At 43.9% G+C, this 24,686-nt stretch overlaps 1 protein-coding gene across 1 annotated transcript in view; it reads left to right on the top strand.

Annotated features, from left to right (window-relative positions):
• Window positions 1-450: 450 nt before the first annotated feature.
• The window catches only part of MAPK11 (mitogen-activated protein kinase 11), a 54,531-nt gene continuing 30,295 nt past the window's right edge, over window positions 451-24,686 (top strand). The window contains exons 1-2 of the mRNA XM_089684500.1: window positions 451-756; window positions 17,055-17,184. Of these exons, the coding sequence (XP_089540626.1) occupies window positions 644-756; window positions 17,055-17,184 (243 nt within the window). The 5' untranslated portion in view covers window positions 451-643. The remainder of the gene's footprint in view (window positions 757-17,054; window positions 17,185-24,686) is intronic.

Consider the following 24,686-nt stretch of genomic DNA (forward strand, 5'->3'; position numbering starts at 1 on the left):
GCCATAACGCAAAAAATGGCCTGGTCAGGAAGGAATCCTCTGCAGGGCAAGTGGCTAGCAAGAAAATGCTGATTTTGAAATGTAAACTAAAAGTGCCAGAACTGCTCTGGGGCTGAAGCGGATAAAGTGTGCATGTGTGGTTATATGTGTGTGTAGTTCCATGTGTGTGTAGTTCCATGTGTGTGTAGTTCCATATGTGTGTAGTTCCATATGTGTGTGGTTACATATGTGTAACATGGCTGGCAGTTGGTTGCTCAGGTACATAAGGGATGACTCCATTGTAAGGTATGACTGTGACCTGGATAATCAGGGCAGGCCCGGTGGTAGGAGCCTTCCTAGGAGTCCTTGTCTGGCTCTCATCCAGTCACGTCCATAGATGAGGACATTCCCCGGAGTCGCCTCGTCACACACGATGCATACATGGAGGGAGGGAGTCCCGGGCGTGCCTGTGTCGGTGGATTATGAGCCATGTGTGACGTTCATGTCATCCAATGATGAGTGGCTCGGTGTGAGCTCTGTGTTCTGAGTATTGTCCCTCCACCTGACCGATCCCTCGCCTCCTTCTCCCCTCCCCCAGCCTCCTCCTCCTCCTCCCGCCTCCTTCCTCCACTGTGCCAGGGCTGCGTTTGCCGGCTTCGCCGAGATGAACAGCCGCAGCGGATTTTACCGGCAAGAGCTGAACAAGACGGTGTGGGAGGTGCCGGAGCGGTATCAGCACCTCACCCCGGTGGGCTCGGGGGCCTATGGCTCTGTGTGGTAGGTGCCGGGGCTGTGCGGGAACAAGTGTCTTCCTGGGCCTGTGCTGAGAGCCTGCCTGCCGGCTTCCCGTTTTATAGGGAGCTGGTCTGAGGGGGAGGGGGCACCGAGTGTGGGGTGCACGGCTCTGTCCAGGTGTGTCTCAGAGGTTCATTCATCTGATTGGACGAGGAGAGGTGCAGCCCCCATAGGGACCCATTGTCTGCTCTGCACTAGATCTGGCTGTGTATCTTCAGAACATCCTCCTATTCCCCGATATCGTGTGTCCTGGGCTGACAGCCCTGTATGTTCATAGAGCTGAGCCTGTCATTGGAAGTCTTCTATAGATGGAGAGCTTGTCACCTGTGTGATTGTATTTGGTGTGCTCTCTGAGGGGGACAGGCAGGCCGGGGGGTCCATCCCATCGTAGCATGTACTACAGGTGGGTCAGGGACCTCTGGGAACATTTATGTTGGGCCAGTTCTTCTGCCACACACCTGATCTAGGGACAGAGAATTTTGAAGAGACTGGGCCAGACCCGGGGGGGGGGGGGGGGAATAAGAGGGACCTGGCCAGGCACAAGGGGAGAATACCAGAGGGGAGGGGGGGGGAGAATGACAGGGGGAAATGCCAGACGGGGCAGTGGGATGTCAGAGGGACTAGTACAGACGGGGGGAATACCATAGGGACCAGGCCAAGGAGAATGTCAGATGGACTGGGCCAGAGAATGTCTGACTAGGCTGGGTGGAAATATTGCCCAAGGAACTAGGTTGGATGGTGGGATGCCTAAGAGACTGGTCCAGACAGATAAGATTCATGGAGGGCCAGACAGGGAGAATGTTGGAAGGACGGGGCCAGACGGAAGAATGTTGAAGGGATGGGGCCAGATGGTAGAATGCCAGAAGGAATGGGCTAGACGTGGAGAATGGTGGAGTGATGCTGGTCCAGAAGGAGAGAATGCTGAAGGGATTGGGCCAGAGAGGGGAATGCCATAGAGATTGAGCCAGACAGAATGTCAGATGGACTGGACCAGAGAATGCCCGAGTGACTAGGCTTGGTGGGAATAATGCCCAAGGAACTAGGTTGGATGGGGGAATGCCTGAGGGTCTGGGTAAGACAGTCAAGATGTAGAAGGGCAAGACCATAAGAATGCCAGAGGGATTGGGCCAGACGTGGAGAATGGTGGACTGACGCTGGGCCAGAAGAAGAGAATTCTGGAAGGATTGGGCCAGAGGGGAAAATGCGGTAGAGATTGAGCCAGACAGGGAGAATTCCAGATGGATTCTGCCAAAGAATGCACAAGGGATTAGGCTGAGTGGAAACTGTGCCCAAAGAACTAGGTTGGATGGTGGAATGCCAAAGGGACTGGGCCAGATGTGGAGAATGGTGGAGCAACACTGGGTTAGAAGGAGGGAATGCTGGAGGGATTGGGTCAGAGGGGGAAATTCTGTAGAGATTGAGCCAGACAGGGAGAATGCCAGATGGACTGAGCCAGAGAATGCTGGAGGGACTGGGCTGGATGGAAATAATGCCCAAGGAAGTAGGCTGGATGGCAGAATACGTGAGGAACTTGGCAAGAAATGGAGAATGGTGGAATGACACTAGGCCAAAAGCAGAGAATGTCGGAGGTACTGGGTCAGACAGGGAGAATGCCAGAAAATACAGGGAGACTTCTACAGTGATGCTGGGCTAGGAGAGAGTGCTGAAGGGATTTGGCTAGAGAGGTAGGGGATGCCATATTGATTGAGCCATACAGAGCGAATGGCAGAAGGATTGGGCCAGAGGATGCCTGAGGGACCAGACTGGATGGAAGGAATGCCAAAGGGACTGTTGGGCAGAGATACAATGCGCTTGGTACTAGGTTGGACAGGAAGAATGGTGGAGGAGCTGAATGGGTAAAATGCCGTGTGAGTGACTGAGCCAGATGGGGAGAATGCTGGAGTGACTGAGCCAGATGGGGAGAATGCTGGAGTGACTGAGCCAGATGGGGAGAATGCTGGAGGGACTGAGCCGGATGGGGAGAATGCCAGGGTGACTGCGTGAATGTTGGTGAGATTGAGCCAGTTAGGGGAATGCCAGAGGGGCTGGGCCAGAGAATGCCTGGATGGATAGATGCCCAAGAACTAGGTCATAAGGAGACAGAATGTCTTTGGTGCTAGGTTGGACAGGGAGAATGTCGGCAGAACTGGGCCAGATAGGGGAAATGCTGAAGGGATTGGTTTGAGTGTAGAGAATACCAGAGCGGCTAGGGAGGATTGGGAGAATGATGAAAGGACTAGACCAGATGGAGGAATGACAGACGGACCCCAGGGGGGAATGTCATAGGGACTGAGCCAGACAGGAAATGCTGGAGGGGCTGGGCTGGATGGGATAAATGCAACTGGGGTGGACAGGGAGAATACCTGAGTGACTGAGCCAGACATGGAGAATGGTGGAGACACTGGGCTGGACGTGGAGAATTGACGCTGGGCCAGAAGGGGAGAATGTTAGAGGGATTGGGCTAGAGTGGGAAATGCTGTAGAGATCGAGCTAGACAGGGAGACTGCCAGAAGGGACTAGGTTGGCTGGAAAGAATGCCCGTGGGACTAGGTTGGCTGGAAAGAATGCCCAAGGGACTAAACCAGACAGAATGCCCAAGGTACTAGGCTAGATGGGGAGAATGTCAAAGTGGCTGGGCCAGACGGGAAATGAATGCCGGAGGGACTGTGCTAGACAGGGAGAATGTCGAAGGGACTGAGCCAGAAGGGGACAATTCCAGAGGCACTGGGCAGACAGGAAATGCCGAAGGGCCTGTGGGGGAGGACGCAAGGGGGACTTCACAGAGTGGGAGAAGGCCGGAGGGACTGGACCGGAGTGGGAGAAGGCCGGAGGGACTGGACCGGAGTGGGAGAAGGCCGGAGGGACTGGACCGGAGTGGGAGAAGGCCGGAGGGACTGGACCGGAGTGGGAGAAGGCCGGAGGGACTGGACCGGAGTGGGAGAAGGCCGGAGGGACTGGACCGGAGAGGGAGAAGGCCGGAGGGACTGGACCGGAGAGGGAGAAGGCAGGAGGGACTGGACCGGAGTGGGAGAAGGCCGGTGGGACTGGACCGGAGTGGGAGAAGTCCTGGGGGACTGGACCGGAGTGGGAGAAGTCCTGGGGGACTGGACCGGAGTGGGAGAAGTCCGGGGGGACTGGACCGGAGTGGGAGAAGTCCGGGGGGACTGGACCGGAGTGGGAGAAGTCCGGGGGGACTGGACCGGAGTGGGAGAAGGCCGGGGGGACTGGACCGGAGTGGGAGAAGGCCGGGGGGACTGGACCGGAGTGGGAGAAGGCCGGGGGGACTGGACCGGAGTGGGAGAAGGCCGGGGGGACTGGACCGGAGTGGGAGAAGGCCGGGGGGACTGGACCGGAGTGGGAGAAGGCCGGGGGGACTGGACCGGAGTGGGAGAAGGCCGGGGGGACTGGACCGGAGTGGGAGAAGGCCGGGGGGACTGGACCGGAGTGGGAGAAGGCCGGGGGGACTGGACCGGAGTGGGAGAAGGCCAGAGGGACTGGACTGGAGAGGGAGAAGGCTGGAGGGACTTGATTGGGGGGGTTGCTGGAGGGGCTTTGTCAGAGAGGAAGAATAACAGAAAATGCAGGGAGAATTTCAGAGTGTAGATAGGCCAGAAGGGCAGTGGGTTTGGGCCAGAGGGGAAGCCATACAAGGAGAATGCCAGACTGTATTGTGCCTGAGGGACCAGGCTGGATGGAAAGAAGGAACTAGGCCAGATGGAGACAAAATGCCCAAGATACTGGTTTGGATAGGGAGACTGCCCAAGGGACTGGGCCAAACAGGTGAAATGCTGAGGGACTGGGCTGGACAAGGAGAATGCCAGAGGGACTGAGCCAGACAAGAAGAGGGAGGGACCAGGCTGGGCTGGAAGAATGGTGGAGGTACTGGGCCAGACAGGGAGAATTCTGAAGAGTCTTTGCTTGACATTGTGAATGTTGAAGAAACAAGGCCAGTGGAGAGAAGGGTGAAATACTGGACCATCTTGGGGGAATGCTGGCAACCTGGGCCTAGCCGGTAAAGTGCAGGAGACTCTGATGTATAGAGCAGAGAGACTGCAAGAGACCAAAGCTGATGAAATGTCAAAGAGACTAGCAAAACTGTGATAGTTCTATAATCATGCTAAACATTCCATTCCATACCATACTCTACCATCTCTGCATATCCACAATATTTTCACCACCCTGGATGTTTGATATACAAGGAAAGGGGACTTAGCGGACGTTTCAGAACTTCCTTGCAGGTTGAAGCTGTAGCTGCCATATGCAATGGTCCCATGCCAAAACTTGCAAAGGGTACTTTAGGACCTAAGGCCAGCAACAAGTAGCCACATCTGCTCTATTAGTATGTCTTATAATATTGTTCCTGATTATTTTGTTACCCCTTCTCGAATAGTTATTTGATTGCTCCGTGTCACTCATTATTCAGGTGCCTCTCTGGAAAGGTGTCTGCAAGCCTTTTCATGGAGACTACATGCCTCTCGTGACTAATGCATACAATAGCATGCAGTGTTGTACATATCAGAACTTCCTTCTCCAGATGAGTAAACATTTGTTTTAACTGCACCATCAGTCAGATGGCTTGAAGCGCAGTCCAGGATACTGAATCCTGAGAATATAAACACTGCTAACTAGCTCTCCTTTGCTTCTTGCTACATTTGTTTATTGTCAGCATCTTATCTCACTTACAATAACACCTGCTACTGGTACATGAAAAAAAAGTTAACATTTAGAGTTGCGTGCTAAAGTTTGGGCATGCCTAGCCAAATTACTTATTTAGTTGAAGCAGAAGGAGAGACTACACAATAACCCTCTTTAAGGGTCCAGTCACAGCTGATGCACTGACATACATTGATCAGTGCATGTCAGCGGTTTTATACAGTGAAAAATCAATGTATTTCAATAGATGTTCACACCAGTATGTTGCACTGATGTGCGCTGGCCTTCACTGAAATAAGTAGAACTTGCAGTACTTTCTTCAGTGGAACGCAATGCGTATAAATGCATGTCAGCGCAGCACAAATACACATGAATCAAAACAGTTTTCTTAAATACAGCTTAGTTAAGTTTAAAAAAGTATTGCAGTACATTTTAAAATGCAATACAGCACACCAATGCATGTCAAGGCACGTGCATTTACAAGTGCTTAATGCACAGTTTGCAGTGGCAATGGAACCTAATTGCAAGAGGTGAACGGGGCCTGAAGTGTATTTCCACTTTTGCAGCCAAATAGGGATAATACCTACTTTATATTTGTTACCCAATGTCCCTATTCGTACTTACCTTCCCTGTGCAATGTTAAGGAACAGAGTGGCCCCAAACTTCCTCTTTTAGGGTCCCAGCACTCTAGGAATCTCCTCTTCTGAGAGCGCCACCATAGCAAGCCACTTGCTATGGGGGTGCATTCATGGGCTCTCTCCCAAGCGACGCAGACATGCACAGCATGGCTCTACCCTGTCCCCTGCTATTTCATTGACAACAGGAGCCAATAGCGTATTTCATGCGACAGTATAGGGTGGTCTATTCACTTGAATGGGCTGTCATACATGACAAACAAACCAAAGAATCTGCTGCACCTTTTTGGGGCACAGAGCTTGACATGTTTTTTACAGCAAATTTGCTGGCCACGCTTGAGGTTCCATTAACAATTAATGGCATTGCGAGCGTGACCTGGAACTGGCAGATGTGAATGCAGTCTTAGGCTACGTTCACAGTAGCTTTGTTAGCAGGTGTTTGAGGGGCGTTTTTAACACTCCTCAAATGCCTATGATAATTATACACATGACAGCACACAGTGCTGTTCACACTGAAGCCTTAGTGTCGCGGCAAAACTGACGCCTCATGTCCAGTCAGGAGTTGAAGCCTCCAATTCAAGTATATGGTGGTGCTCCTCAAATGCCTGTCTGGCATTTGTGGGGCGTTAATACCATTAACTTCATTATAGGCATTTGTGGTGCGGTTTTAACACTTGGAAAACGCCTCAAAAACGCACATAGGGCATTTGGGGAACGTTTGAGGAGTGTTAAAACCGCTTCCCAAACACCTGTCTAATGCTATAGGGGTGTTTGGGAAGGGTTAGAAATTAGGCAAGTGTGAACAAACCCTAAAAGGTAAGAAATATTTCAAAGACCTTTTTTAGGCATGCTGTGTGAATGGGAACACATAAACATATAGTGAAGTTTTCTTAAATTTGACTGCAAAAGTGGAACTACACTTTAGCCCTTTCGCTAACAGGACCACACGTCATACGGACCTGACAGCGTGGGTGGGGGTTACACACAATTCAGTCGCTGTAGCCATCGGCATTGTGTATGAAACTGACATGCAGACTCCTGTCAGCTGAGGCTATCACCCGATTTCTTCCACACATCCCTGGTAATGGTCTGCATTGCATTGTAATACATTCAGTGGAGCACAGAGGAGACATCCAGGGTCTTTCAGACCCTGAATGTCTCATTAAAGAGAACCTGTCACTTAAAAATCATCACATGGGGGACTTTGTGTCCCCTATGTGATGGGGGAAAAAAAGTGAAAGCGGAGTTCTGTCCAAAGACAGGCCCCTCCCCCTCCAACCCCTCCCAAAGAAAAAATAAAAGTCAGCAGCTACAAATACTGTAGCTGCTGAGTTTCAATATTAGGGCACTTTCCTGTCCAGGGGTCCAGTGGTGTCCTCGCCCCGAGCCGATTCTTCAGTCGGGTGCTGGCTCTGCCATCTTTACTAAGGGAAGCCGGCAGTGAAGCCTTGTGGCTTCATCGCTGACTTTCTACTGTGCAATAGCGAAGTGTGCTGCACTTTGTGAATGGGCTGCAGTCTTCTAGGACCTTGGAAGAGTCCTAGAGGGCTGCGGGGGGGGAACCTTCCAGTTCGCCTTGGCAAACTGAGCCGGAAGTGGGAGCGGGTACCTGTCAAAACCAGGTACCTGCTCCCCCCCAAAAGGCTCCAAATGTGACAGTGAAAGGGGGGAGGAGGCAGAAAAGCTTGCCTGTAAATAAAGTTACAGCCAAGCACATGGCATCCCCCTGCCCCCACATATACGCACGTATGAATGTAAACGCAAGCGTCGGGGGCACCTACGTGTAAAAACATCTATTTTGCAATATATGTTACACATCGGAATAAAAGCGATAGTTCTAGCACAAGACCTAACAGTAAATTGATGTCCTGTAGGGGCTTTTGAAGCGTCGCCTATAGAAAATATAGGGTACTAAAGTTTGTTGCCATTTCAGGGACGCACACAAATTTAAGGTTTGACATGTTGGATATCTATTTACTCAAAGCAACCTCATCTTTTATATTATACAAAAAACTGGGTAATTTATTGTTTCCCTAAAATTCAGTTTAGTGTGTTTTGTTAAAATTTTGCGGTAATATCATGTAACATAAAAATTTGGAACTACCACTATTTTATTCTCTAGGGCAGGGGTGTCAAACTGGTGGCTCTCCAGCTGTTGCGAAAGTCCCATCATGCCTCTGCCTTTGGGAGTCGTGCTTGTAACTGTCAATCTTGCAATGCCTCATGGGACTTTTAGTTTGGCAACAGCCGCCAGTTTGACATCCGTGCTCTAGGGTGTCTGCTTTCAGAAAATATATAATGTTTGGGTGTTTTGTGTAATCTTCAGGCCTAAAATGATTTTTTTAACCATATGTGCAAAAACTGCTCTGGCAGAGAAAGAGTTAAAGCATACTTCAGCTCCAATTTGGGAGCTTTGAACACCTGAAGTTTGCTGAAGCTTTAAAATTGCTGTAAACAGTGCCTTTCTTCTATGTATACAAGGCCTTAGGTCTTCAAGAAATCTGCTCAAAACTGTTAATGCCTGCTGAATCTCTTGTTCTTTCGACTAAATTAATAGCTAAGGTTAAATTATGCCAGTGCGTTTAGAGCAGTGGTTCTCAACCCCTTTGGGGGTCGAACGACCCTTTCACAGGGGTCCCCTAAGACCATCAGAAAACACATATTTCCGATGTGTAAAGAGCAGCTACTGTGTAGAAAGCAGCTGCTGTGTTGAAAGCAGCTACTCTGTTAAAAGCAGCTACTGTGTTGAAAGCAGCAGTATTGGAGGTAAAACGACACTCATGAATTATAATTACTGGGTAAATAATTTTATGGTTGGGGGTCACCACAACATGAGGAACTGTATTAAAGGGTCACGGCATTAGGAAGATTGAGAACCACTGGTTTAGAGCATTATTTTACAACATTTATTTTTTATTGCAACCTAGATATCGAGTAAGTTTTCTTGTGTTTTGTAATCCAACTGTCCTAATTTTTCTGGAAAATGAAGTAGATGAAAGCATGATGAGTGTTCGTTTAATACAAGTAGTGTTTAGTTTTGTTTCATGCATGTTGTAAATACAGGTGTGCACTAGCTGTATCTTTTTAACTGTTTGGATTTTGGAAATTAATGGTGCCAAAAGAAACATGCCCACTTAATTTTTTCTCTGTTTACTAATATCTTGGTTACCAAATAATTTTCTAATGGGATATGGATTGATAAAATGATATATTAATTTAAATGTATTAAAGTACATAAACTCAATCTATTTTTCAGTACGTTTTCTTAAGCAAATCATCTTTTTTTTTTGACGGTTGCAAAGTTTTGTACTTGGAGATCTTGCTGTTAACATCATTTCCTGTTACAGGCTGACAGCAATAAACCATTGCCTTGTAATTGGCAGCGTGCTCAGCCTTCCATGCAAGCTTCTATTGTTGTCCAATGGGCTGCCTATATGGCAGATTTGATGTACATACTGCTTTTCAGCCACAAAGTATGAGAAGATTATACTGGCTGCTGAAATGTGACAGTGCATTGTGACATCATGAGATGCATAACATTATTCTTACCAGTAAACCCTACACTTATCAGGGTGGTATCACTGTTGGAGTAAGGCTGACCATACATGGCTTGAGAAATCAGCTGATTCCCCCATCAATGCTAATGAGAGTGGATGGGGTCATCTCCACCGTCAGCTATTTTATTGAGCAGCTGCAGCACCCATTTCCGCTTGAGTTCTTGAACAGTGACTACATCTGATAAGCTCCATGGTAGGAAGGAGCCACAATTAAATCTTCCTACCTTGATGCTAGCAGCCCCACTAAAAACACTAGGAGGAATCTACACGTGTTCTTATATTTGCGGGCGGCACAGTGGCTAAATGGTTAGCACTTCCGCCTGGCAGCACCAGGGTCGTTGGTTTGAATCCCAGTTTCCTCCCACACTCCAAAGACACAATGGTAGGTTAATTGGATCCTGTCTAAATTGTCTGCAGTATGTGTATGTATAAATGTAATTTAGGGACCTTAGATTGTATGCCCCTTGAGGGATAGGGACTGATGTGAATGTACAATATATATGTAAAGTGCTGCGTAAATCGACAGCGCTATAAGTACCTGTAATAAATATTTGAGAGATTCCACATGTTTTAGCACTCATTCACATTAGACCAGGCCACTGCAGTGCCTCAAAGCGGAACTGAAAAAAAAAACAAGCAGGCAGGCTTTTTATCACAGAAGAGACATGTAATGTCTGTTTTGCAATAAAATAAACCTACTTACCTGCTTGCAGTCTTCTGTGGCATGTCCATTTTACATTGACAACATGGCTCCTTCGTGCAGGGACAACTAACTCCTCTTCATGCACATACATCATCCCACCCCTGCCAATCGAGGCAGCCAAGGACCAGAACCTGGAAGGAGTTAAAAGAGAAGTAAGGACTTATATTTTAAAAAAAAAATCATTTTTACTCACCTAGGTGGATTCAGCATCAATCAGATGCTCCTGCATCTGTTACCCTTTGTCTCTGAAGTGAGAACTGAGCGATCAAACACCTCTGATTTCTCAGTTCTCCCCTCTGCTCTGAGCAGAGAGTTGGGGACTGTCAGTCACCAGCTGTCAGCTCTGCCCCTCCAGCACTCACAGGAGGTCTGGGCTGTGGAGAGGACGGCAGGGGCTGGCTAAGTCCTCCAGTGGATTGATGAGAGGGTAAGCCAGGTGCCAGTCCAGGCATCTAGGTGGATCCCAACCATGTGGTCGGGATATTTTTTGAGCCTGGACTGGTTCTGTGACATCAGCCGACAGTAGACTTTAGCCCACTGTTGACTGAAAGCAGGTGACAGGAGTGTAGAATGAACTGCACTCCTGTGATCTACAGGAGAAGTATAGCCGAAATAGCTTTGGCTATTTTTTTCCTTTTAAGTATGGTGACTTTAGTTCCACTTTAAATGCACACGTGTTAACAAGCATTATGCTAAGGCAGCACATTCATTTAAATGGGTTGCCTAATGAACGACAACAGGCCAAAAATCATGCATGAAGTTTTTTTTCAGCAGCACATTGCAACACATGGTAGTGTGAACGTGTGTTGGGTGGCATTCAGAGTGAATGTTACTGCATTGAGCCAACATGTTATCATGCAATACCCCACTGATGTGAATGGCTCCTTATAATCTGAAAGACAATTAATCTAGTCAGGTATGCATTAAATGTGGGTCTGAGATGTACTTCATTATTGGCAGTAATTTCTGTCCTTGCCAGTCTTTGGACCTCGCCTGTTGGAAGAAGACCCTGATGTGAAAGACACATTTGCTACAAAACTGCGTTTTTACCATCTTGTAAAACACAGGTCACTGTCTACGGGTGAGTGGCACCATACCTTTGGGGGTGGAGTATAGCACAAGTCTGAGTACTAGGCACAGTGTTATCTTCACTCCTCTTTTTAAATGCGGTTTGGCCCTTGTACAAACTCTTTTTTTTTTCTTTTTTTTCTTTTTTCAGTAAACCATGAATTGTTGAATCTGCAGAAGTACTAATGTCTAGCACACACCATGAGAAAATCAGACAAATGATTGTTTGCATTTTTTTGCATGCTACTCTCATAACGAATACGAGAGTGCCACTAAGCATACAAAAATTCTCGTACGACCCAGTAGAACTTTCCATGTGCGTAGCAACGTACCAGCATGTAATCAGAAGTGATGTCATGTATGTTTAACCCCTCTGTCACACCTTCGGCTATACCCAGTTGGGATGTGGTGGCATATTCGTGCATTAATCTCAACACGTAAATTTGTTCTCCTCACGTCCTGAAAATAATGTTTTTTTGTATTTGGGGCATTTTTGTTTCATATGAAGATTATTTTTGTTGCCCTATTTCCTTCCAGGTTGTTTTCATGTTTCCGATCATGTGCGGTCTTGGTCACTTCATTTATTTTATTGCTTAAACAAAAATAGTTTGTTCTTTTATCTTACAAGAAAAATGTTTATGCTTGTCCCTTTGGATAATTTTGCATGGACTGGCGTTATCGGCTCTTGAAAGCTGTGTACTGATGAACAGATTATTGGACGATTGCTCTGAGTGTGTTTTTTTTTTTTTTTAAATTGTTTTTTTTTTTTCTTTTTTTCTTCCAGTTTTTTCATTGTGGCATTAGACTGGGGGAGAAAGGGTCAGTACCAGAGGCTGAGCCAGTCTGAGCTCTAATACTTTGCACAAAGGATTAGTTTAGCCTTAGGGACATGCTTACAGAAGGGGAGAACACAGGGATAACAGGGCACTTAGGCTCCCTTTATTGTTCAGTCTGTACTTCATGGTAAAGGAATGCTAAATTTCTTCAGCTTTTTTTTCTGTAGTAGCAAAAAGCTCTGGTAAGTACCATTATCATGAACTCAGGCTTTGAAGCATATTCAGCTGTGCACATATTGGATGTAAGTAAGGTTGGTAGGTATTTATGTGCCACATAATTGAGGCATAATCTGGATTCCAACCGAGTCTTTTAAGCTGGATACACACTAGAAGTTTTTATTTTTCATTCAACCCAGAGATCACCATACTAACACAGGGGATGTTAGTGCAGCGATCTCCCCTGCTGTGCCTTTGTGTTCAGAGGAGGGGACTGACACCCCCTCCCCAGTACACACTAATCGAATGCTGGTTTTCCATCATGCCTGTTCAATAGAAGCCTGGTAGTAAGACCAGCTTTTGTAGAACAGACAGCTGTACACATAGGCCAAAAGTCATCCAGTTTCAAGTCATCCAGTTTCTGCCAAATCAACCGTTTTGGCCCGTGTGTATTCAGCGTTGAAGGGCCAGGTGATATGTTCCATCTTTTGAGGTTAAAAAAAAATGAGCATGTCTCAGAAAGGTTGGGAGTCGGCATTTAATTGTGTTGACTACCCTATTCTTCAGATTGGCTCAGGCCTGTTTTAGAAACTAGAGGTTATTTTTTTAATCATTTAGTAATTAAGGAGTCCATTTATTATAAGGTAGCTTGTCATTTTCATTTAATGTAATGGCAGGGTAAAAGCTTTGGGTCAATAGCTGAACTATAAAAAATGATGTTGAATTTGGAACAGGTTTTCCTGGTCTGTGATGTGATCCTCCCTGCACTTTTATATTACTACTATCCAGAAGTATCTGTAGGTTGTTGTGAGTCAGGAAATGCATCTGTGTAATAGACTGTGGAGTGAGTGGTTGGTCAGGTTCTTACAAACCTCAGTCTGCTTTGTTTGTGCAGCTAAACCACATAGTATCCTGTGTCAAAACTATCAGCTGCCTCAATGGCAAAAGCAGGCTTTAGGTCTTCATTTTCTGTATATGTACCTAACTTTTTTCAGGTGATAGAATTAATGTGTACATATGTTTTATTGTCCTTGCACTGAAAAGGAGAACCTTCACACAGTGTACTACAAAATAAAAATTTGGTCAAGCTTGTTGCATAGATGATGTTTGTAAAGGGCTTACTATATTGACAGTAATTGAGAGTAACTTATAGAACTGGAGCAGTTCCCCACAGCAGTTGGTTGCTTTTCAACATTTTAAACATTTATTCAGCCTTTGTTTACTATTTTCTAAATGCTCTAAAACAGTTTAGGCAACCATAAAGAGGTGGAAATCTACCTGAACAACATGAGAGAAGTCAAAGATCACCGGGCACAGATTTAAACCTCTAATTGCCACAGTACCGTGTCGTAAACCGCAACACATCCGCATCAATGCAGCCCTATTCTATTATGCCCAGTGTATTGCTTCACACTGACCTGATCTCTTCTCTCCTGCTGCTGGCACCACTCTGGAGACTGCTAGCCAGGATAAGAGGTGGAGTGCAGTTGGTATCACTCCACATGGAACAGGAGCCGGAACTACAGAGGAGGCATCGGCTTATGCAGCTCTTGCTCCCTACTACAGCTCCAACTTTACATGTAGTCCCTCTGCATTGCACTCTGATGCTCTGGGATGGCGGCTCAGCAAGCCAGGATCGTGATCTACCAGTCACCTGGCCGAGATCTACTGGTTGCTGACCCCCACTCTAAAATATATATAACACATCTATGCTCGATAAACCACCCCCCCTCGATATCGGATATCAGAAATCACATTCAGCTCATACATTAAACAATTATAAATGATGGTGTATAACCATATTAACAACAGTTCCATTGAGTTGAGTACACACAGTTGTCGCACAAATACACACTTAAGTCTCATTGTGAGCAGCGGCATTCTCCTGAGTGTATGTTGCTGGCTATTTGAGTGCTCTTGTTTTGTTTGGTCTTCTGTTTTATAAGAGCTGCAATATATTGCAGCTTTTTCTCACTTTGTATGGCATTTGGGAGACCAACAGGCGAGTTGGAGTGGCAGTGTCCGATTTGGTAATTAAGCAGTGTTTCGCCTGGATGTCTGTGAGGCTGACAGGCAGAAGGGAGCACAGGAAGATGAGATATGAGCATCTCCAGCAGCCTCTCTGCAGTGGGAAATGGATTTATGTAAGCCAATTATACCTCTGTGTGGGATATTGGGTCCAGTAAGTGCACTAATTACCTAAGGCTGGCTATGCATTATACAGTTTTTTTCCTTTAGATTTACCAAAACAATATAATATGAGGTCAAACCTAAACACTTTCAAGTTGTATGCAATCAAGCCCTTGTACCATGTAGTTGAAGGTAAATCTAAAGTAAATTGAATAAGTGTTTTAATGTATGGCCAGCTTTAAGGTGATGGGAACAGCACTGGTTAATCACTGGGAGTGTCACCTAAATTGGATATCACTGGAAACATACTTCATATTGAACATTTATTTGTTGGTGGCAGGGGCGGACTGACCATTTGGAAACTCGGGCACTGCCCGAAGGCCCGGGGTCAGTAGGTGGCCCCATGAGATGCCCCTGGTACTTTTTTCATAGGCTTTTTTGAGTTTGGGCAAGGACACAGGGGCCCCATGATCCCCTATTGCCCGTGGGCCCCATGAGTTGTCAGTCCGCCCCTGGTTGGTGGACTTCACTTTTAAAGACTATAGACTGATATTGCAGATTGTTCACACTTTCCTTTTGCACACTTTGGATCACTTTATTATGTCAAATTATTATCATTCGCACAGTACAATACAGTGATTATTTTATTTTGTTAAATTATTGTTTTGTTTACAAAGTATAACACACTGATTTCATTCTAGTGTTGCAAATATTTATACATCCTTTTTCTAAATGACCTCCAAGTGTCTTCATAGGTGTAGTGCACACCAGGTATCGTTAGTATGTTTGTATCTAGTTGGACTGTGTTTACAGTATCCCAAATAAAGGCTTTGATGCCTTAGAAGGGAAATTGCTAAAGTTGGAGCAGCTGTGCATAGTAACCAATCAGCTTGGTTAAGTTTTGAAAATGAATGGTAGAAGCTTATTGGTTGTCATACAGAGGTGAGCCAGATTTTGGCTGCTCCAGTCTTGGTAAATTGCCCTGTTGGGGTTCATTCACATAGGCACTGTAGTCCATATAGCTCGAATTAGTACCTTGTTTATGCAGCTGGCAACACCAGGAGCTGCTTACAGGCAGCCCATGTCTCTCTATGGGGACACAACTGCTGCACAGATCCAGACGCTCATCTTAAGATGACAGGTATGCAGGGGTGAATGAATGGCCCAGCCCTGAACATACGCTGTCAGCATTTGGGGTGGCTCACCTGCCTCTGCACCCCTGTCACATTGGGACAAATGGTTTTGTCTGTACAGCAGCTGCACCTCCATAGGGAGACATAGGCTGCCTGCCCAAAGCTCCAGGCAGCTCCAGACATATTAACAAGGTGCTCATTCACGCTGTACGAGCCACTGCACCCATGAAGCCTCTTCTTGACTGTAGCTATCAGTGCACATTGGCAGCCCTATCACATGTATATTCCTGACCTGTTAGTGTCATAACAAGCACAGTTACTGATGTATAACTAGGCAGTGTGATTATGATTTGTTCTTTCTACAACCATGATGCGCTGGTAACTACAGTCATGGTAATAGTGTATTAATTCCTGACCCAGGCAGCCATTATAAATAAGCATTACAGAAGATGGTTTTATTGTCTTCTGTACAAGTGCAGGTCTTTTCTTATGCAAAAAGATGCAGGATGATCTGAAGTAAGGTACAACCATCCCTGGTTGCATATGATATAACACTCTAGAGCACAAGTCTTTTCAAAGTTGTTCATCAAAGGTGACAGTTACAGAAGTTGGGATAAACAATTATACTGACAGGAGTGCTTACTTCAGTCTGCCTATAGTCATACGGTTTAAGCCCCGGTTCACACTGGATCCAACTTTGAAATCGTGTGACTTCACTTGAAGTCGCACGATTTCAAAGTCGGATGGCAGTGCGACTTGATAGACATCTGTGCGACTTCATGCACAGATGTCTATGCAAGTCGCACGCCAAATCGGCAAAAGTAGTGCAGGAGCTACTTTTCTAATCGGTGTGACTTCATTGGAGTCACACTGATTAGAATGGTTCCATCGCCATTTTTTGGATGGGATTTGTCATGAGATTTGAATGGTCAAATCGCATGACAAGTTGCATCAGTGTTAACCAGGGCTTAATAGCCTTTCCAAAAGAAACAAATTGTTGCTGTAACTTCTTAGTACGTATTAGTTGGATTTGCTCTTTGTTGCTTACTTTAAAACAGAATGGCAGCATGGATAAGCAGCTTCAGCAGCTCTTACATATCATGAATGCACATTATAGTAGACTTACCTCTGCCCAATGGTTTGCCCTCTTTCAGCACTTACAGCTCCACCATCCCCATTGCTGCTGCCGCCATCTTTGCCTCTTCTTCCACATTCAGCATCTTCTGTCCCCTATTGTTGGCTGGCCACTGATGATATAACATGCTTGTTGGTGTTACATCGTTCTGGGCGTTGCTGAGAGTTTACACTGCACTTTGAATGTGCTACTGGCAGTGTACAAGTGTAACATCCTGATGTTCACTGAATGAATAATTGAACTTATATTTTGTGTTTTATTTTTTTTCTTTTAGCTCTGCATATGACACCAAAACAAGGCAAAAGGTAGCAGTAAAAAAATTATCCAGGCCGTTTCAGTCACTGGTCCATGCACGGCGGACATATCGGGAGCTGCGTTTGCTCAAACACATGAAGCATGAAAATGTAAGTAGTGGCTTTTTTGGATGAAATGCACTAATTAATATCAGTGTTGTGTCATAATACGCAATCACCAGTCTATCAAATAGCGTGGCCCACTTTAAAGAATATATATGTTGATATTCGGTTCTCTACTGTTACTTCTGATAAGCATTTTATATTTAGTTAAAAGTCAAAATGGTATTTATCCAGTATTTTGCTAGCCGCAAGACAGAGGACAAAAAAAATCTTGCTGCCTTGTGAGTGGGGAGACCCGGGAATAATTTCATTCTGAAGTCACTTCCATTTGATGAGGAGAGTGTGGCTGTTTACGTTTACTCCATCACATAAGTCTGGTACTGCCGGCAGTTTTGATTACACCTGAGTGCTTTGCACAGATTGCCACAGAACTCAAACATTGCTCTCCTAAACTCTGTAAGGAATGTGCTTGTCTAACCACAGAGAAACATTGACTGAAGTGAGGAAAAAAATATTGAAGCAGTAGTAAACTCCGCTTTTTATCTTTATATCTATAATAAGGCTTACCTGTAGGTACAGTCAATATCTCCTAAACGTGTGTCATTTAGGAGATATTTACATCTGTAGCAGCCGTTGACTTCATGGCGCACTGCACTCTCAATGGACAGCATAGGGCCTGCATGAGGGAGCTGTGCCACAACAGTGACTCTTGCATGCACATGGACGGAAGTGACAGCTTCACATCTCAGCCATTCAAACGGCCAGAGCCAACAAACCGAAAAGGAAGACCAGGTGAAGATAGAATCCCTGTCAGTGGTCAGCGGCGCATCACTGGAGGGATCTGTTTCTTGGGTAAGTCGGTCATAATGTCATAGTATGTGGTGCATGCTAGCACATTATGACATGAGCCTACAGAGGTACCAGTTTTGTTTAGTTTTTATGGTTTACTACCGCTTTAACTGGTTTTTTCAATACACTTTATTTCTGAAGAGAAGTGCAATGTGCAGTCAAATTTTAATCTACTAAAGCCAAAGTGATGCAAGATAAACTGTTAACTGGTGCTGGTGATTAACTGCTCTTTACTTTTCAGACTTCTTTATAGAATTAGTCCAGAGGTCCTTTAGTTTACTTCACCTCTTTTAATACATACTGAGGTACATGTATCCACATGTCTCATACAGTTTAGTAGAACTCCATTTACATCTGTGCCACACTTCATTCTTCCAGAGTCAACAGCAGTTCTAGTGCAATCAGTAATGCTAACCATGAGCACAAACTGTAACTGGTAAGCCATCTGCCTCCTCTTCCTGTACTTTCCTGTATCGAGATGGTCCTTTTAAGGATGAGGTTGCCCAGCATGTGTTCAGAGCTTTCTGTAAAGTAAGAGCTTTTCTGTTCTGACTATATTGTCTCAGTCTCACTGCTGACATTGTGTTTATGCCTTTTTTTACTAGCATAATGCAGTCCATAGTTTTACTGGGCATAAGCTTGAATGCTAATTAAATTCTCTTGCAAACAAATCAAGGCAAATAATTGTACTGAGAACAAAGAGAAACTTCTCTTGATGACTGCTCCATTAAAATAATTTCCAGTGTACACACCTGAAAGTAAAAACCATTGGCATTATTAGATGGCTAAATGTGAATGAAAAACTTATGGGGTAATGCGTACACATTATTTTATTATTCAATTAGACATAAAAGCCTGAAAACCCCAGTCTGGTCTTATGATGATTTAATAAATGCTAAAAGTTTTACAGTGCGTGTATACAGTTGTGCTCAAAAGTTTGCATACCCTGGCAAAAATTGTGAAATTCTGGCATTAATATTGAAAATATGACTGATCATGGCAAAAAAACTTTTTAATTTTTAAAACTTTTAATTAAGAATAGTGATCATATGAATCCTTTTACTATCACTTATTTGTTTGGCTCCTTTTTAAATCATACTAACAGAAATCACCCAAATGGCCCTGATCAAAAGTTTACATACCCTGGAATGTTTAGCCTCGGTACAAATACACAAGGTGACACACACAGGTTAAAATAACAATTAATGGTTAATTTCCCAGATCTGTGGCTTTTTAAATTTCAATTAGTATATGTGTATAAATAGTCAATGAGTTTGTTAGCTCTCACGTGGATGCAGTGAGCAGGATAGATACTGAGCCATGGGGAGTAGAAAAGAAGGTAACAAGATAATGGAACGTTATAAAGATGGAAAAGGACATAAAAAGATGTCCAAAGCCTTGAATATGCCAACCAGTACTGTTCACTCATCTATTAAGAAGTGGAAAATTCGGGGATCTCTTGATACCGAACCAAGGTCAAGTAGACAAAAAAAGATTGCAGCCTCAACTGCCAGAAAAATTGTTCGGAATACAAAGAAGAACCCACCGGTAAAAACAAGCTGCTCTGGAAAAAAGACAATGTGATTGTTTCAAGGAAGACAATACGAAGATACTTTAACACAAATGAGATGCATGGTCGAGTTTCCATAAAGAAGCTTTTACTGCGCCAATGCCACAAAAATAGCCCAGTGAGGCTTGTCAAGGTGTTGTCGGGTATATTATAACCGGGATTTTTTCTGGCATTGGTGCGGTAAAGGCTTCTTTTTGGCAACTTGACCATTCATGGTTCAGTATCTAGCCTGCTCAGTGCATCCATGTATGAGTTAACAAACTCATTGAAACTTTATACACAAATGGTAATTGTAATTTAAAAGCCACAAATGTGGGAAATTAACTTCTAATTGCCATTTTAACCTGGGTTTGTCACCTTGTATGTCTGCACCAAGGCCAAACATTCCAGGGTATGTAAACGTTTGATCCGGGCCATTGGATGATTTCTGTTATCATTATTATTTAAAAAGGAGCCAAACAACTATGTGATAAGTAATGGCTTCATATGATCACTATCCTTAAATAAAAGACAGTTTTTCGGCATGATCAGTCATATTTTCAATATCAATGCCAAAATTTCACGATTTCTGCCAGAGTATGCAAACATTTGAGCACAACTGTGTATGATAACTCCACGGAAAGACTGTTGCATTTTTCATATGGATTTACCAAACCATAGAACTGTGAGTATAAGGCTTTTCGCACATGAGCATACAAGCGTTTCTTCTTTACCAATCTGAACACAGCTGCATTGTTTTTAAATGGGCAGATCCGTGACACAAAATCCAAAAATCTGCATTTGAGTACATACATATATGCAAAATGCAGGTATTAGAGAGAAGGAAAAAAAGACAATTTTATGCAAGTATATTTGATCATTATACAGGAAGTTTTGTGCTAGAATGAAACATGCGTAATGAGATCAGTACAATTTTTACACACATAGGAAATATAGCCTAAAAATACACTGACTGAAGTTGGGCTTAGAAGAGCCCTTATGGTACCCTCCTATTCATTGTTACCACTAACTCTGGTTTGTTTATTTAAAGCCCATTCACTATTCAGCACATTGTGTGTTTATTTTTGCAGTCAGCAGAATCTGCAGATGGCAGTAGTGAATATAAAATAAATTTTCACGCCATCAGATCTCCTGTAGTGTTGCTTTCCTAAGTTTCTCTGCTGTGATGGTTTATGCCCCATACATAGTTTTTTTTTAATTGCTTGTACTGCATCTTAACATATAACCAGCTTGTGTTTCCTCTTCATGAAGGCAAGGATCCTGCATTCCAAGTGGTTTAATGTTGTTGCCTCCCTTTTAAAACTGACAAAAAATGGTATAAGGGATAGATACAATTTCATTTTTTAAGATATAAATCTGCAAATCATCCTCAGCCTTTTCTCTTTATGGTTTTATCTCTGACATATTATCTGATTATAATGTGGGGCTAATCCATAAATATCTTATTTTACGGTCTTTGGCTTGTGCACATCTCCTGCACCAGGCTTGTGTTCTAATCAGTAGTAGACTGTCTCTTTGTAGAATAAAATGTAGATGTATTATAAAAACCACCAACACACTGACCCTGGTATGGGGGAGGGGAATCCATGGAGACTGTGCTGGCCAGCCAGCTCCCTAGCAAGCAGTGATGTCAATGATTGCTATGATGCGGGCAGACTGTGTCATTTGGTCATTTTAGCGCACCACAACAACCAGTCATTGCTGCTGTGAAAAAGAGTCACCCATATCCTCTGCCTTGTTTGTTTACATTTTTTGGAATTGTAACTGCTTCCAGACAGCACAGGGCGACATGGGTGTGCAAAATCACACGTGTATTTATGTGTATGTATGTATATGTGTGCGTGTTTGTATATATACATGATTTTGCATTTCTGAGTAGGGAGCACGCGCCCTACCCGGGCCGCCATCCGTGGCTGTCAATCACTGGGTCCCGGCCCGGTGATTGCCGAGCATATGTAAACAATACAGTTCTCCTCCCTGTCAGCTTGTGCACACTGGTTTGGATGGCTGTGCACAGCACAGCCATCCAAAGCAGTGTGATTACAGTGAAGCACAGACAAGTAAAACAGCACACAGGTAACCCTTTGATCACCCTCATGTTAACCCCTTCCTGCCCAATGCCATTAGTACAATGTCAGTGCTTTTTTTTTTTTTAGAACTGATCACTGCATTGGTGTCACTGGGGATGTCATTGACACCAAGTTAGTTCCCCCCCAGTGTCAGAATGCCTGTTGCAGTCCCACTATAAGTTGCTAATTGCCGCCATTACTGGTAAAAAAAAAAATTCCAGTATCTATACTGCCATTTGTTAACGCTAAAACTTTCACGTAAACCATTTAATTTGCACATGTTGGGATTTTGTTTTTAGCAAAGACATGTAGCAGAATACATTTTGGCCTAAATTTATGATGAAATTTTATTTTTTTTAACATGACATGTTTAATAGCAAAAAAGTCAGAAATATTGTTTTTTTTCTCAAAATTGTCACTTTTTTTTTTTTTCTTCTTTATAGCACAAACAATTAAAAATGCACAGGCGATCAAATGCCACCGAAAGAAAGCTCAATTCGTGGGGAAAATAGGCTGTAAATTTAATTTGGGTGCAGAGTTGCATAACCATGCAATTGTCAGTTAAAGTAACGCAGCGCTGTAATGCAAAAAATGGCCTGGTCAGGAAGGGGGGTAAATCCTCTGGAGGGCGAGTGGTTAATTCATTTTTGATGGCATCTCTGATGCGTCCAAATGGAACCCCATGTTGGGGTTTTTTTGAAGGATTAAAGCGGAAGTATACCTACCTGTTTCAGAAAAAAATAGGCTTTAATACATTTTAGTGCACACAAACACAATATAATACCCAATTTTTTGTAAAATATAAAAGATGATGTTATGCAGAGTAAATAGATACTTCACATCTCACGCTTTAACATTGTGCACAACTGTGGAATGATGGCAAACTACAAAACATGAAATTATCCATGGGTAAAGATTTCAAAGCCTTACCAGTTTAGAGTTACATAGGAGGTGTTGGAATTATTGTTCTCACTCTAACATTTGCAAAGATACCTCATGTGTGGTGTGATCACCATTTACATATGCATGTGCGACCTACATGTGAATTCGTATTTGCACGGAGGGACAGGGATGCTTTAAAATTAAAAAAAATATATATTTTATTTAAATGTATTGTTTTAACACTGTACCTTTTTTATTTTTTTTTCAACATAATTGCTATCACAAGGGATTGCATGGGCCGTGACAGGCTCTCTTAATGGAGTGTCTACTTTAATAGCCAGCAATGACTAGTTAACAAACAGCCTAAACCAGAAGTGACCAAATCCTCATCATTTTCAGTTTCGTATAGCATAGAGATGATCAGGGAACAGAAGTTCTTCCTTCATTATTATTATACAGTATTTATAAAGCGCCAATAGTTCACTCAGCGCTGTACATTACAAAGGGGGACAGAACATGTGACAGAACAATACCAATACAATGCAAAACATGAGGGGATCGAGGGCCCTGCTCTTTCGAGCTTACAATCTAGAAGGGATGGGATAGTGGTACAGGAGGAGATAGCTGTGGGGGATGGAGTGGTAGGAAGAGTGGAGGAGGTCAGCAAGTTAGCAGGGGGTGAGGTAGGCTTCCCTGAAGAGATGGGTTTTCAGGGTGCGCCTAAAGGAGAGGAGAGTAGGTGATAATCTGATGGGTTGGGGAAGGGAGTTCCAGAGGATGGGTGACACCCTGGAGAAGTCCTGGAGGCGGGCATGGGAGGAGGAGACCAGGGAACTAGAGAGAAGGAGGTCTTGTGAGGAGCGGAGTGTGCGTGCTGGGCGGTACTTGGATATTAGGTCAGTGATGTAGTTCGGGGCAGTATGGTGGACAGCTTTGTACGTCAGTGTTAGGATTTTAAATTTGATCCGTTGCGCAATCGGAAGCCATCGCAATCTTCATCTCTATAGTTAGGTGGTGCAACTGCTGGCAGCAGCCCTGGCGGCTAATTTTGAAAAAAACTTCAAAAAAGTGTGTATAATTTTAGTTAATATGTAAAGTTGTGTTCTTGAATATCTGTATGCAGTGGTAAATATAAATAACCAGCTATATGGTTAGGAAACATAATATCTAATCCATTGTGAGAATAACAGCCCGAAGAGATATACTGTATATACGATTAGAGGTTGAATATGGTACACATCAGACATCAACATTTTTATTTAAAGAAAAAAAAAGTAAAAAGATCTAAAACACTATTGCAAATTTTTAGACAGAACTGTATTCTAATATACATGACAGAGTCCCTAGTCATAGTAATGTAGCCCGATGCAAGCTATGTGCGCCTGCTGTCACTAAAACATTTAGTAGCAGCAGCATGTTTTTGTATCACCTGTCATGATGGGCTTAAAAAACAAAGATTAGTATAGTACAAAACATTATATAATCACTATAAGGGTTTAATTTATACAATTAAATGGTGAAAATAATACGTGTGTGTGTGTGTGTGTGTATATATATTATATTCATAATAAATATATCCAGAAGTAGGAAATACAGGGTATGGGGGATGAAGCTATATGAACAGTGGGGAATATAAAACTTTGGTATTAAAGTAGTACTAAAGGCTGAATCTTTTTGCATAGATACCATTTTAAATATAATGCACAGTACTGGTAAACTTTTACTTTTAATTGTAATGCTTTATATTACATCCAGTCTATCTCAGCTTCTCTGGGTTCAGATGCTGATCTTCCCTGCACAGAGCCCTTAAAGTGATTGTAAATGTTGGATTTGTTTTCAGTACAAACATGTTATACTTACCAGTTCTGTGTAATAGTTTAGCACAGAGCAGCCCTAATCCTTCTTTTCTGGGGTCCCCCTGCCAGTGCTTCTGGCTCCTCCTACCTTCAGAGTTCCCCTTTAGCAAGCAGTAAAAGTATAGAATGGAGTGCCCCTGTAGAAAGGTAGAAATAAACTTCTGCCTTTAGAACCACTTTAAATCACTTCCTTCTCCTGCCCAGGACTACATGTCCCATGAGGCATTGCTCCTCTCACAGTCACAAGTTTTCAGGCCCTTACTGACATGTATGGACCGTATACAGAGCTGTATGTGTGTTGCACTGTATTTCCTGATATGTAAA

This window comes from Staurois parvus, unplaced genomic scaffold, assembly GCF_062004578.1.
Source record: "Staurois parvus isolate SC_StPar_1 unplaced genomic scaffold, SC_StPar_1.0 ptg000019l, whole genome shotgun sequence".
Classification (NCBI taxonomy): Eukaryota; Metazoa; Chordata; class Amphibia; order Anura; family Ranidae; genus Staurois; species Staurois parvus.